The 15,382-nt window shown below is 40.1% G+C and overlaps 1 protein-coding gene across 12 annotated transcripts in view; it reads left to right on the plus strand.

The window, feature by feature from the left end:
* TENM3 (teneurin transmembrane protein 3) overlaps positions 1–15,382 on the plus strand; it is a 1,659,985-nt gene that overhangs the window by 1,413,000 nt on the left and 231,603 nt on the right. For all 12 annotated transcript variants that reach the window (XM_073606803.1, XM_073606789.1, XM_073606818.1 and 9 more), the window contains one exon: positions 8,478–8,663. In XM_073606803.1, the coding sequence (XP_073462904.1) occupies positions 8,478–8,663 (186 nt within the window). The remainder of the gene's footprint in view (positions 1–8,477; positions 8,664–15,382) is intronic.

A 15,382-nucleotide genomic window follows, 5' to 3' on the forward strand; every position in this document is an offset into this window, starting at 1 on the left:
GGTATTGCAAAAGACCTGGGGCACCCCTGGACACACCAAGGAGAAAAATAATGTGGCTCGACATGTGCACTATGTTGAACAGAGGGTGTGGCCACGTTGCTCTGAGCACAAAACCTGAGCATGCTTGCTCTATACAAAGCACATACTGTATATGTCCCTGACTTTATAGCCACAGAATATGCTTTGATATGCTGCAAGCAATACACCTCAGTACAATCTGTTTAAAAGTGTATATCCAGCCAAAACTTGTTTTGTTAGTCTTGGATGGTGTGAGGAAGGTGTCATACAATGTACACACCCAATTTTCACATCCCCAGCTTACAGAATGCAGATATCAATAAATCTTAAAGAGACATTGTCACCTTGCCCATAAAAGGTGTCCTTGTCAAACCCCTCACTGCCCCTTTCTCCTTCACAGCTGTCCAAAATACCTAACACACCTGGGTGTGAAGACATATGTGACCTCCTTTCCTGTGTGGGTGCGCTGGTCAAGCATCCAATCACTAAGTCTAATCACTATCACATGACCGAGGGAGTGACATCACTACTCCCTCTGGGTCATTGACGTCAATGATTTATTTTCCAGCTGTGGAGGAGGAGAAAGCAATGAGGGATTGCTGGTAGGGTTTGTATGGGGGGGGGGGGGGGGGGGTAGGTTTAGCGCATAGCACAGAGTGCTGTTATTTAGGCAGAAATCTCCCAACTTCAATTTTTTTACATCCCCACCCCAAGGAAAAAGATTCTCTGGTGGAAATGTCCCCTAATCCACAAGCTAAAATCCTATTTCCTTAAGGGAAAATTTCCCCTCACCTCAAGCAAAAATCCTCTCTTCCCCTCCTTCAAAGCAGAACCCCCCCACAACAATAGCCAGTCTACCGCTCATGTCTGCATCCTTCATCACTGGTCACCTTTTAACCTCTGTTTTAGTGCTAACCTTTACACCCCCTTGTTACCTCTGTGCTTTGTGTACATTGTTCATCACAGCACCCCCTCATCAACTGCTCACCTCTGCACCCCCTTGTCCACTTCTGCACTCCCTGTCCACTGCTGATCTCTGCACATCCTTGTTCACCAGTCACCTCTGCACCCTTTATTCACTACTCCCCTCTGCATTCCTCGCCTACCACTGATAACCTCTAAACCTCACGTTCACCACTGCTCACTTACCCCCCCACACCCCTCTTCCATGATCACTCATAGCTGCATTCCCTACCCCCCCACCCTCTTTGAGGAATGCATTCCCTTCTACCACTGCCACCCCTGCACCTCTTTCACTATTGCAGCCACTTCCACTGCTGCACATCTTTTCACTTCTGCGCCACATTCCACCTCTGCACTCCCTTCTACCATTTCAGCCACTTCCACCTCTGCATCTCCCCATCCACTTCTGGCCCACATTCTACAACTCCACCCTTTCCACCTCTGCCCCACGTTTCAACTCTGCATCTCCTTTTATCAGTGTAACTCCTTTCACCTTTGCACCACACTCCACCTTTGCTCACCCTTTCACCATTTCAACCTCTTGCAATAACTGCACCCCTTCCACTGTTGAAACTACTTCCACCTCTGCCTCACATTCCACCTCTGTACCACATTTAACATCTGCACCCTTTTCACCATTACACCCCCTTTCATTTTTGCACCTTCTCCCACCATAGTGCGCAGCTCATCTAAACTATTAGGTTAGAAATCCCATTCCCGCCAGAGAGTACATTGGTTTGCGAGCATTTGTAATACTCCACAAGCCCAGGACAGGGAACTGCAACTAGGGCTATACTACCCAGAAGTGCTATGCCAAGTTGATGTCAGGCAGTGGTGGCAATTAAGAAAAAATAAAAACAAGTTACGTGGGGATCTTGCGAGCCACAAGTGGACCAATGCCTCTGTAGCGTGTGTCAGCTATAGATAAGCAGCAAACACTTAACCACATTTCACTCCGTGTGCTTAAAGAATATATATAACCAATTGTGTCTGCGCTAAAATATATAAAAAGACTGTGCAAAAATATAATAAAACCAAAAGGATTGTGCCAATAAAAACAAATACATATAATAAGTGCGATCCATACATAGAGATATCCTCAAAAGTGCATCATGCAAAAGGAAAATACATAAATATATATAGCTATGAGCGTAAAATCCAGGTGCTACTCTTGTGACAATCAAGTGTCCACTTCAAAATATAATCAACTGATTAATAACGAAACATAAAGTGCAAATATACAGTGTCCATAAAATTAGTGTCCATCATGCTTCTCCTTAATGGTGTCCATAATCAAACATGCTTATTGTGCTCTCCTGTGGTCACCCAATTGTGCTTGCGCTCACCTCTGGGCGTGTGACACGGTAGTTAAACAGTGTCTAACACGCATTGGAGCCACTCCTGGGCTCATTCAGGGAACGTTGGTGTGAACTCCAATCCTCTCAGGTACCAACCATGATATTCATATAAAAGAAAGAGAAAGCTCCATGGTGTAATACAGCTAGGGATTTATTAAAAGTAAAAAATATTCCTCCAGGAGGGTACTCACAATCTATAGGTGCTATAGTGCACCAATCTATCCAGAGTATAGTGTATAATCAACGGCTCGTATGGCATGCGGTGTGGTGTGTTTCACCTCCTCCTCTGCTGACAGCTCCGTCCTACCCCCAGAGGAAGGCACGTGATCCCTGTGCCGAATAGGCGTCGGGGATGGGTAGAACCATTGATTTTAAGCATAACTGGCAGTGCATTTTATATTGCTTACACAATAGACATATCTCCAACAACACTTAGCCAGAAATTGCTGATTTTAAAGTGGTATGAGACTTAAGAGGTAAAGGTTGTTCTGTATTTTGCCTACATCTTCACAATTCTAGTTTCTTTTGTGTATTTAAGACTAGTAAAATGCAAATGAAAGGAAGACGGCTGTAGGCGGGCTGTGCACATGGACTTCCATGCCTGTGATTTTCAAAGTGCAGCTTCAAAGTCTCACTCCCTAAATGCTTCTGGCTGCTGCATCCTTGCCAACCAAAGTGTTATTGGTTAACATTTGCTACTATACACTGTGCACATTGCTAAGTAGGGGCTTTAATGTACAGATCAAGGCTCTTATTTTTTATTTCACCACACTCTATCTGTATTGACTCATGTACATTTCATAAATGTATGCAGGTATATTTTAAATTGTCAGTCTGGCATTCAGTGTATGTATTAAAGGTGACAGGACTATGACAGAAATGGGTTGACGAATAAAGTGCAGTTTAGTATAGATTCTAGAAAGCATGATGGTGCAAAATTCAGTCTATATGCTTTATTAGCCAACTTTCACAAAACTGCAGTTCCAGTAATACAGATGAAAAGAGATTTTTTTCCCCTACATTGTAGCTGCACTCGTTTAAAATAACAGGAACACCAATGATATTTATACCGGACATTCTCAAAACAACAGCATGAAATGCTTAAGTTACTCGTACACAGGCTGATCCTGTCACTCTGCACATTTGATGATTGCCTGAAAGAATATCCAGCTGAGTTATAAGCACATGCAGCTTCAGTTACATCAGATGATTGTCACCCAATTCTGCCAGTTTTAACTGGACATTGTTTGCAATCTCTATAGTTGACGTGCCATCAGACCTTCAAATACATTCCTGGGCAATTGATGCTGTAGAATCTTTTCTGTTTTTTGCTGACTCTTGTTCCTTTGAGAGAGAAATGTCTCCAGATTCCTGCTGAGCACAATGGCAGCACATATTGGAAGACATTTATGTGCTTCTTGTGTTATAGACAGATCATTCTAAAGCATACCTGTGACCAAACAAGTAAATGAGATATCACTGCTCCAATCGTCTTTAAGTACTAGCAGAACCTAAAAGGCAATGGTGTCACATAGAAAAGAGATTCCTCATAAGATTTTTAAAACTGCTGGAACCTGTCTGGATCTTCTACGGCTGTGCGCAGTCCTCCTATAATGACGTCAGTGCCGCTCCTTGCATTATTGTATGCATGTGTAGTGTGCCCTGGTAACACATCCTCAAGGGGCGGGTCCATAATGATCTGCCCTTATGGGATGTCCCCGGTTTTCCGGGGAGAATGAGAACATCTAGCAATGAAAAGGACTAACTGGAGGCAACAGCATTACAGAAAATGTGACTGTCCCATCCAAAGCTCTTTTTCCTAAACTGTTGGGGTCACCATTTAAAAATGAAATGCCTGCACTAGTAAAGCTCAAAATTTTGATAATGATGTTTTAATAATTTATAAATTAAGAAATGTAATTTTTTTTTATATTTGGCATTTTATTGATGTTATTATCTGGGGAAAAGCAGAGCTTATTAAGTTGCTTGTAATTATTCTTTAGAATTGGGAAATAGCAGTAGTTATGTTAGCATCTCTATAGGTGATTTTGCCTATATTATCCTGTAAAAACCCAAAGAAAAATGGTATGATCATTTTCAGTGAAATACAACATAAGTTCATGTTGATAATCTCCAAGGACTTTCATTCCCCAGGACGATAGTGATGACACAAATGCCCTCTCTGGAGAACAGAAAGAGAGCGCATTTGTATCTAACAAATGCAATTGTTATTTATATGCTCTTTTAAAGGCTGATGGGAACTATAATTCACTAGCAAAATGCAAGCAGCCACTGTTAAGGAATTAAGACATAACTACCCACCAGTAGATCTTTTAATTTTAGATGAAACAGTGCTTTGCTGATTCTGGGCAAAGTAACAGATTCACTTTAAAGCTGACCCCCCATAGCTTCTAGTACTCAATTGTCCTTCTTTCCCTGAAGAGAGGAGAAATGCCCAGTAGTTCAAGATATGGGGATCACATAACCCACGCCCCTTGCTCCCGCTTGACACAACAGCCCTTTTTTTGGCAGTTGATGCTCAGGCACCCAGCACTGTCACAACAGAGACAACCTCAATTTAAACTCAGACTATGATTGGTTTGAGCTGACATAGGGCTGTTTTTCCTTGCTTCTGGCATGAAGCAGAGTGGACTGGTAGGGAAGGAAACAGAGTATAGGCTTCTGCATAAGCTGGCTATAATATGAACCTTAGAAATAACAGAATCCATGCTTCTTGGTGCTCAGACAAGATGCCCCCACATGGATGTAAACTCACCCCTCAATATGGACCAACTATCTCTAGTATGGACAGATATGCGTGTGGGGAGACCCCTGAAGATTTTCTTATGTTGATAGTTCCTGAAGTGGATATACCTCATGCAAGTAGATATGAAAGAAGGGACTTCATTGCGCAATACCATTTAAAAAGGTTTATTCAAAATGTTAAAAACAAAATAGTTGAACTCACATGTAAGGGTACCTGTGGCCTGGCACCCAAGTGTGAATAGCAGGTGATTTTTTTCGGGAAATCGGTCCATAAACAATGGTAGACCGCTGCCGTGGTTGTTACTCGAATCCCGGAACTTGGTAGGTGGAAGTGTGTTGCAATGACGCGATCAAGCCTCTACGATTTTCAGCCAATCGATGGGCCGTCATCAGGATGCTCAGAGCTCACTGATGACGGCCCATTGATTGGCTGCAACACGTCGAGGCTTGATTTTTTTTTTTTTTTGAGAAGTTTTTAACAAACTTCTGCCTACCACTTGTTTCCGGGATTCTAGCAACAACCGCGGCAGCCATCTACCATTGTTTATGGGCTGATTTCCCCAAAAAATCACCTGCTATTCACACCAGGTGCCAGGCCATAGGCACCCTTACATGTGAGTTCAACTATTTTGCTTTTAAGATTGTAAATATACCTTTTTAAACAGTATTGCTCAATGAAGTCTCTTCTTTCATATCTACTTGCATGAGGTATATCCACTTTAGGAACCGTCAGCATAAGAAAATCTTCAGGGGTATCCCCACACGCATCTCTGACCATACTAGAGTTAGTTGGTCCATACTGAGGGGTGAGTTTACATCCATGTGGTAGCACCTTGTCTGAGCACCAAGAAGCACGGATTCTGTTATTTCTGAGCACGAGCACCAACTATCACTTGATTGGGACTGTTATTAATGTGACTACAGTTGTCATATAATGTTATGTTATCTGTTTATTTATTAATATTTAGCATTTAGCGTGGTGTATTGATTTGTTTTTATTGGTTTATTTGCACAGCAAAAGAAAATAAAAAAATTCACTGCAGCTGTTAATTGAATTCGCTAACACATTTTTTTGTCACATCTTTGGCACTTTGGTTATATATATATGTTTTATATTATGAACCTGTTGCTTTGCTCTGCATAGACCCTGTTCATTTGAAAAGAAAATTTGGGAGGGGATGGTCACATACTGTAGTTTTAGACTTTTGTAAAGTGAGAGCATCCCTGGAAAGAATTAGGCATTGTAGGTACCAATTGTTATCCAAAAATCAACTTGAAAGGCAAATATTTCTGAAAGAATTATGTGTTTGTAGACATCAACCCATCCTCTATAGTTTCAGTACCTGTTACTGTTTCCTATTCTAATTGTGGGTTGAACAGAAGGCCAAAAGTGCCCCCTAGGGTAGCTCTAAGTATACAAATTTTCACCTGTTAAATAGATAGCAGGAGCTGGCATATTTATGGCAACGTGTTGACAATGTCTAAAGATGTGAAGACTTGTATGTATTCAATATGTTGATGTTTGAAAAACATGGATATATACTTGGCATGTAACTCCCAGACTAGGTCTCCAATCTAGTTTCTCAACCTATTCCTTTAGAGACTAGTGATAGCAGGAACATTGGCTGTACCCAAAACTAATGCCGCGTACACACGGTCGGACTTTTCAGCTACAAAAGTCAGACAGCCCATCCGACAGACTTTCGACAGACTTTCGACTGACTTTTGGCGGACTTTCAACAGACTTTCTAACGACCGGACTTGCCTACACATGATCACACCAAAGTCCGATGGATTCGTACGTGATGACGTACACCGGACTAAAATAAGGAAGTTGATAGCCAGTAACCAGTAGCTGCCCTAGCGTGGGTATTTGTCCGTTGGACTAGCATACAGACGAGCAGATTTCTGGGTCCGACGGAGTTACGACGTAAAGATTTGAAGCATGTTCCAAATCTAAAGTCTGTCAGATTTGCGACTGGAAAAGTCCGCTGAAGGTCCGGTGAAGCCCACACATGATCGGATTGTCCGCCGGATTTGGTCCATCGGCGTCCGTTGGACAAGTCCAGTCGAAAAGTCCGACCGTGTGTACGCGGCATTACATCTGTTTTAGGTGGACTAACCTTTTAAGTCCACTTGCCTGTTAACTAGGATAAAAAAAATAAATAAATCTTAGTGCTTTTATAACATGTAATCTATGTGATCGTAATATCACAGTATGTGATACATATAGCCTATTAGAAGAGGGAAATCATTTTTTTGATCCTCTAGACATCTACTGTATATGTCAGAATAGCACTAAGTATACATTTACTTCAAAGAAAAAAAATGTCAAAAAGCTTGTCATATATTATAACCAGCAAGAAAGGTGCATATGTAAGGGCAATCATAGAGTGTGCATTAATCAGCCAGCAAAAATCCTCTTTCTAATGACTGATTACATTTTTTTTTAAAAAGGTGCCCCAGATGCATACATTTGCAAAACACATGGAAACCACTCTCCACTTACAAAGAAAGACACTAAAATTGATAGAGATGTAGGATGTGAATAGTTTTTATGTCTGTTAGGTATGCGCTACCTGGGATATCGGGACAAATGTAAGTTTCACAGCACGTAATGCTGCACACAGACAATATTGCAGAGGACTGCAGAGAGCAGTACAGCCCCAGAGCAGATAAAAGGAATTCAGTTTTTGTACAGTATAACTTATCATATGTCATACTTAATGAGCTTTTGAACTGGTTTTGTCTGTATATATTATTTTAAGTGAGTCTTTTGTGACTTGGAAAATAGGGGTTTACCTGGGAGCGAGAGGTTAATCCACACATGTCACAATATAGCACAATAATGATATGGAAGCCCATTACATTCATCTGTGATCTGTGATTATATAAGTATAGCTTTCCTGAACTTTAACTTTGCAAGCCTATTATTGCTATAAATCACTTGAAGGCAGAATCTCTATTGAAGAGTGGGTTAAGGGCTTACCTGCAATACAAATTATCTGAAGTGTGTAGTCCATTGTGGAACCAGTTGATCTAACTTACCACAGGACTGGTGAGTGAAAAATTGGTAGTTCAAAGTTTTATTTTTATTTTTCTATATCCAGCAGATGCATTGGTTTCCATTTCTGGTGATTCCCTTTCTATTCTGTCTTATTTATATAAATGCACACAAAAGTATATACCCAGTTTCAAAATGTTACGGTGTACATTACAAGATCACTGTAGTCTTGTTACTCTTATAAAACAAAAAAACAGGTGACCTCCATGTTATGCCTTGGTAGTTTTTGTTTTTTGCAATTATTGAAATCAAACCACTGCTATGTCTAACCTACCCATATTGCTAACATTTGTATTTACTTTGTGTAGAAATCTGTCCAGTTGACTGCGGCTCTCACGGCGTCTGCATGGGTGGATCGTGTCGGTGTGAAGAAGGGTGGACAGGACCTTCTTGCAACCAGAGAGCATGTCACCCTCGTTGCTTGGAACATGGTACCTGCAAAGATGGCAAGTGTGAATGTAACCAGGGCTGGAATGGAGAGCACTGCACAATTGGTAAGTAGTAAACCTACTTAGGATATTTCCTTTGTCATCTCAGTCATGCATTAATGATCACCTTCTACAACCTTAATCTTGTGAGAAAACCTAACCATTTGTATAAAAGCAATGGGCCTTTCCTCGTAACTTAATTCTCTTTGTCAGCTTGCTAATCATTTGCATGCACAATGACATTTAAAATATTTTCCTAAATAAATACTACTTTCAAAGCATGAGAGTATGATGTTGTATACAGTCATTTTATTTTATGATAAGGTTTATATAATCAAAAGTACCTTTGTCCTACTTCCTGCTTCTTTAGTAAGAGGCTTTAGATTTTGTACTATACAATGCAGAGCACCCAGTAGTTTTAAAAATATTGCTAGCATACAGCAATAATAACGGTAACGGGGCTAGTTTGTATATCACATATATTTATATTAGCAAAGAATTTAAGCTTTCCTTTTCAGTTAGATGTGTATATATGAATTTAAACTGTTCTTTTTTACAACACAAGAAGATTTATAACACAAAAGATCCGAGCTAAACCTACAAAACACTATAGCGCAGACACACACTCAGTATATTATGAACGCATACATGCCATTCCCATGAAATGAAAATACAAAAACAACTTATCTTTGGAGGCAACCATTATTTCTTTTCCGAAAAAATTTTTTGACTGTTTCTTGATAAAATGTATATTTGTATGTGAAGATATATGACGGACATATACAGTTTTTTTATACAACTAACTTAAAGAACAATATAACAGTGTCACTTACAGGTCCGGAACCTGTGTAAATGACTGTATTTAACCCAATGTTGTTCTATGGGGGTAGAACTCTTCTGTGACTTTGCAAAGTAGCAGCCATATAATAAATATATATTTTTTGTATATGGTGGTCTAAAGCAGCCTATTTTAACCCTGGGTGAATTCTGAGTTCTTTAGGGGTGCCTTGGAAAAATGCTTAATGCCTCAAAGTACCCGAAAAGTGTCAACAAGCCAGCAAGTGGATCAAGCCTGCTTTTTTTGTTATACATAACCATAAGTTTGTATTGTGTAGCTATACAACCTTGGGCGCCGTGTGGCCAGCTGATGACATTCTAACGACCGATGATGTCCTTGATAATGAAGACATTAGGCACCTGCTGTTTGCCACTCCCCTGCCTCTCTCCTCCAGCACTGACATCACATTAGCTAAGTGAGGGAGAGAAATTGAGGGAGAAAAGAAACTCTGGAATACTAGTCAGTACCAGTGTGCAAAGATGCATTTGCAATAAATCACCCCTAATCTTGGGTGTCCTATGTGTGTTGATGCTTCTTTATTTCCCATTCCAATAAGTATCATACATTGCTACACAGTGGGGTTGATTTAGCAACAGAAAAGAGCATGTTCACTTTCAAAGTGAATTTTCACTCACCTTAGTAAATAAGTTTAAACAGAGTGAAAATGTACTTTGCAAAAAAATACCCAATTATTTACAAAGGGAAATAAAAAAACAGGGCTTTTGCTTGCACATGATTGGATGATTTAAGTCGGCAACTTCAGATAATTGAGGCATAATTTTGGCTCATTTATGAAGTGAATCTTCTCTTTGCAAAGTCAGTTTTGACTTAGTTTTGTAAATGAGGTGAATCGACGCATCACGTGCAAGTAAAATCCTGTTCCTCTATTGTACACTACAGGACACAGGGACTATAGTCATAATTGATGGGTTATATGTCCCTACCCCCTTTTTTTCTGTTTTTTTTCTTTTTTCATTTTTTTTTCCTTGCACATGATTGCATATTCTTTTGCAAATTGAATTTTCACTTTTCCACTTCATTCACTAAGGTAAGTAAAAACTCACTTAGAAATGTGAAAATGCTCTGTTCTTCTAGTAAATCAATGTCATTGCTTCAGATTGATTGGTTTTAGTATCTTCTATCAGCCAGTGTCCTAAATGTAAAGCACAAGCAGAATTGAATAGATGTTAGATACATGGTTAGGGTGCTTGCTTTGTGTGGTGTTGTTCTGGGTTTGATTCCTAACATAGACAACATCTGTGCATTTATATATTTTCCCACTGTTTGTATGAATTTCTTCTGGGTGCTTGAATGTCTTCCCACAATCCAAACACGTGATGGAATCGATTTTTATTCAAAATTAGCCTTACTGTATGTGCTTAAATGTATGACTGTAGTAGAGACATAATAGTGGATACTTGGGAACAGATCTGAATATCGCAATGGTTTTAGGGCATTGTGACCACTGCCATCAATGGGTAAATCTTAGAACATGTTAGAAGTCTGAGACGTGCTTTATCTTGGCAGTGTGCTATATTAGTAAAGGAGTTTTTAGACCTCTCCTCTTTAGTTTACTGAAGGAGATCACTCTGAATCCAGGGTAGGTAAAATCCAATAAGAACTTTTACTGAATAATGAGAATGCAGTGGGCTATGGGGTGAAGTAACTGACCAAATATAGAAATACATTGTTTTCTTATTAGGTCCTGCCCTTTAGGAGAGGGGAATTTTAAGCAGCCCATAGATTATGCAATTTTCTTTCCTTTCATCACAGATGGAACAAAAGAAAATTGCTTTATTCCCCTATTAATATAGTTCATGTTGATGGGGTAATCCCTCCCACAGTGACAATGGTCAATGCTGGAGGCTATAGCTGCCAGCAGTGATCAAGTGCAAAAAATCTGACAGGCTGGCTGTACTAAAGTTGTTTGGTGGATCGTCTTCAGTACAACCAGCCTACCCATAGATGGATCAAATCTCAGACGGTCCCTGCTAAACCAGATGAGAGTTGATCCATCTGTGGCCGGCTTTGTGGCTTGAGTGGATTAGTAAGGGATCCATTCAGACTCTTTATTATTTTACCCATATATCTTCAGGGCAGAACATATACCCACCCTGAATTAAAGCAAGGTCTCCCCTGTTTAAATGGTAAAGGGGTCCAAAGGGCCCCTGTACCAGTTCACTATGTGTACAGATTTATTCAATGTTTAGGGATCTGTGACAAACAGTTGCTTGTATCGAATCTGGCCAATCTGGATTAAATTTAGGCTTGAAGGCATTGACTCACCCATCACAGTTCATCACTCCTATAATAAACAAATTAAAATACAAGTTTAAAAAAAGTGTCCATTTGATTTGGGTTCCTTGAGCTGGCTTTACAATGACCTCTTATAATAATGTATTACTTAAGGCTATTTTAAAACATAAATGTATTGAACTGCAGTCTACCAATCTTTAGATGTGGTAGCTCATTTTTAAGCTTTTTTCCCTTTATTTTCCACTGTAAGTCTTTTTTTTTTACAACTTCCTCTAATGCCCCGTACACACGGTCGGACTTTGTTCGGACATTCCGACAACAAAATCCATGGATTTTTTCCGACGGATGTTGGCTCAAACTTGTCTTGCATACACACGGTCACACAAAGTTGTCAGAAAATCCGATCGTTCTAAACGCGGTGACATAAAACACGTACGTCGGGACTATAAACGGGGCCGTGGCCAATAGCTTTCATCTCTTTATTTATTCTGAGCATGCGTGGCACTTTGTCCGTCGGATTTCTGCACACACGATCTAAATTTCCGACAATGGATTTTGTTGTCGGAAAATTTTATAGCCTGCTCTCAAACTTTGTGTGTCGGAAAATCCGATGGAAAATGTGTGATGGAGCCTACACACGGTCGGAATTTCCGAGAACAAGGTCCTATCACACATTTTTCTGTCGGAAAATCTGACCGTGTGTACGGGGCATAACAGATCAAGTTGTTCATAAACAGTGGCAGTTATAGGGTAGAGACAAACCATTTTACCATGATAGGGGTGCTTAAAGTTGTCATCTTTATGTAAAACCCTTTATCCCAAAAGGCAAAAACTGCTGCTGTACCTACTTTAAAATGTTTTCAGGGGTCCTGCTCTAATTTACTAGTCAAGTCTATGTAAATATGCTAGTGCATCTAAAGCCCTGCAAACACAGGCCGAATGTTGGGACATTTGGCCTGTGTATGTGTCGGATGTGCATACTGGAAAACTAACAGCTGACCGACCCAATGGCAGAGAGCACTGATCAGTGTGTTCTGGTGGGGGGGAGTAAAAGAAAACTGTAGTGTGTACTCCACAGATTAACAATATTGCTGTCAGTGTCTCCTTTGCTCCACTACCCAGAGTGGAGACACCCTAAGATTAGAAGTGTGTTACTGGCCAGATTACAACGTGAAAATAAAGTTAAAAAAGCCTAATAAATAAACATATGCAGCCACCCACCCGGATTGGAAAGCTGCATTACATTATAATTTTATTTTTGGATTTATTAATGCTTGAAATGTTTAGAGATCCTGCTGAAATAAAAGAAATTTTATTTTAGGTGCATTTTTCATTATATTTCCAATATTTGCACTATTTTCCTAATCCAGTCCAAAATGATTCTGTATTTAAATATGAATTAGTATGCAAATTAGCAAAGTGTAGCTGAAAATGCAGGTATTTTTCCTGCATGTATTTTAAGAAATAGACCAGAAGGCTTTACTAGTGTAATGTGCTTCTTTTGTAATCACCAGTGTATACATACAGGCTGATAATGCAGCAGTGGGATATGATTTGTGATTTATTAACCAGGGAGGACAGGTTTTTCTATAGTCTGAAGAGTGACAGTTTTCTGCACTCCCTAGATTTGTTTTAAATAAGGTCTCCTCCTAGTTTTACCTTGACATCTGTTTGCAGCGAGCATTGCTTTTAATGTTTGGGGACAGATTAGATGGGAAAGCTATATTAAGGCATGCTCTCAGAGGGGATATTTTGTGTGCAGTATTAATTAAGGCAGGTTCCTTATTAATATCCACTTTTCTCAAAGCCCCTCTTCTCTAGCAGGTATCAGTTAATTTACACAATGCGCTAGAACGGGAACATAACTTTGCCCAGTTACATGAATGTAGCATGTTCCAGTGCAATTACTAGCTTACATGTACTATAGAGTAAAAAAAAACTAAATATGTTATAAGTAAAAAACAAATAAAGTGATGTAAATTTAATCTGCTCACACTGCTTAAAGAGAACCATTCAGCCATTTTAAAGCTATAAGGGTCTATTCACACCAGGTGTGGTGGGACTGCATTGGGCGGCTTTTCCAGCACACTCCCAAAAAATGCTTTGTCTCCTATGTGCTTGGTTCACACCACCATGTTGACAGTGCGATGTGGAACCTCACTGCACTGCACTGCACACCAGCCACTATGTTGTAACACAGTGGCTAGTGTGAATTAGCCCTTAAATATTCTGCCTTAGAGCAGGCATTACACAGCACTTGTTATTACCTCTCTTAGGCTGCAAAAAAGTATATGTGGGTCCCCCTTTTTTTTTTGTTTTGTTTTTTAAATTTAAATGTTAACTTTCATTTTTCTGATTTTGGAGCCCAGACCTGCCCTGGAGCTAAGCCCCATCATTAACATTATAAGAACACCCTTATTAATCACTAGGAAGATCTTAATTGACAGGGGAACAGTGGTTGGGCCAGCCTAATTTAAATATATGGGACTTAAAATAGATCTAAATCCAACCACTGAAATCTCATATAAGCTTTAACATGTTAATTAAATTACAAAATGAATTTTCAATCAATTTAGATTTGCAGCTTTCATGAAAGTCTTTGTTCAGCCACATTCTCTTAGGGTGACAATTGATTCTCAGTGGTGCTTCTATGTTGTCATCCCTTCACATGCACCCCTAATAGAGAAGGGGTTGTGCTGAAACATAAAGCTCAGGAATGGTCTATGGTTCTCACCATCAGGAAGTGTGTCTATAGAAATGATGCACAGCCAGCAATGCAGGAAGTGTATGCATATAAGAAATGACAAAAAGAGGCTGGAGAAAGATCAACAGTACAGCGAAGGGGGAAAGAATAAAAAGTACAAAACACAGCAATTGTTTATAATCCACAGTACACACTAAATGTTGTCCCGTTAGCTAAAGCCAAACTTGGGGAGGTTAAGCCCTTAGTACCAAAGGGAAAGCAGAATCGGAGGACCTCACAGAGAAAAGAAATTAAGCCTACATCATTTGCCCATAATATTGTTTCTCTTACATATACTAGCAATTGTGTGTCCATTCCATAAACCCCCTTACAGCGAGGTTAAGGTGCATTGTCAAGGAGGGGGCATGCAGGCACATTGGTGAGGTAGTGACGGGGGGGCAGTTTTGGGTGTACTGATGAGCTGGTGAAAATGAGAGAGAGGTTTTGTTTAGTATGCAGGTGAGACGGGAATGAAATGGTTATGCATTAAGGTTATGCAATATGGTGGAGAACTGCAGTTGAACATGCACGCAGGTATAGTATTGAAAGGGGGGGAAAATATGATTCAGCATGCAGCTGTGTTGGTGAGAACGGGGAATCTGTTGTGAGGTGGTGAGAAAGAGAGAGGGGTGGGATGAAGTATGCAGGTATGGTAATGAGAGCCGGGGATAGGTACGGATTAGCATGCAGGTATGGTGATGAAAACTGTGAAGGGGTGGTGTAGGGTATAAAGGTGTGGTGGTGAGAGCAGGGAAGAGGAGAGATTAAACATGCAGGTGTGGAGGTGAGAGCAGGAAAGGGTTGAAGTTAGGTGTACAGGTGTGGTGGTGAGAGCAGGAAAGGGTTGGGGTTAGGTGTACAGGTGTGGTGGTGAGAGTAGGAAAAGGAGGGATATTCAGCATGTAGGTATGGTGTTGAGATCGGTAATGATTGGGGTTAGGTTTCCAG

This window comes from Aquarana catesbeiana, linkage group LG01 (assembly GCF_042186555.1).
Source record: "Aquarana catesbeiana isolate 2022-GZ linkage group LG01, ASM4218655v1, whole genome shotgun sequence".
NCBI classification, from domain to species: domain Eukaryota; kingdom Metazoa; phylum Chordata; class Amphibia; order Anura; family Ranidae; genus Aquarana; species Aquarana catesbeiana.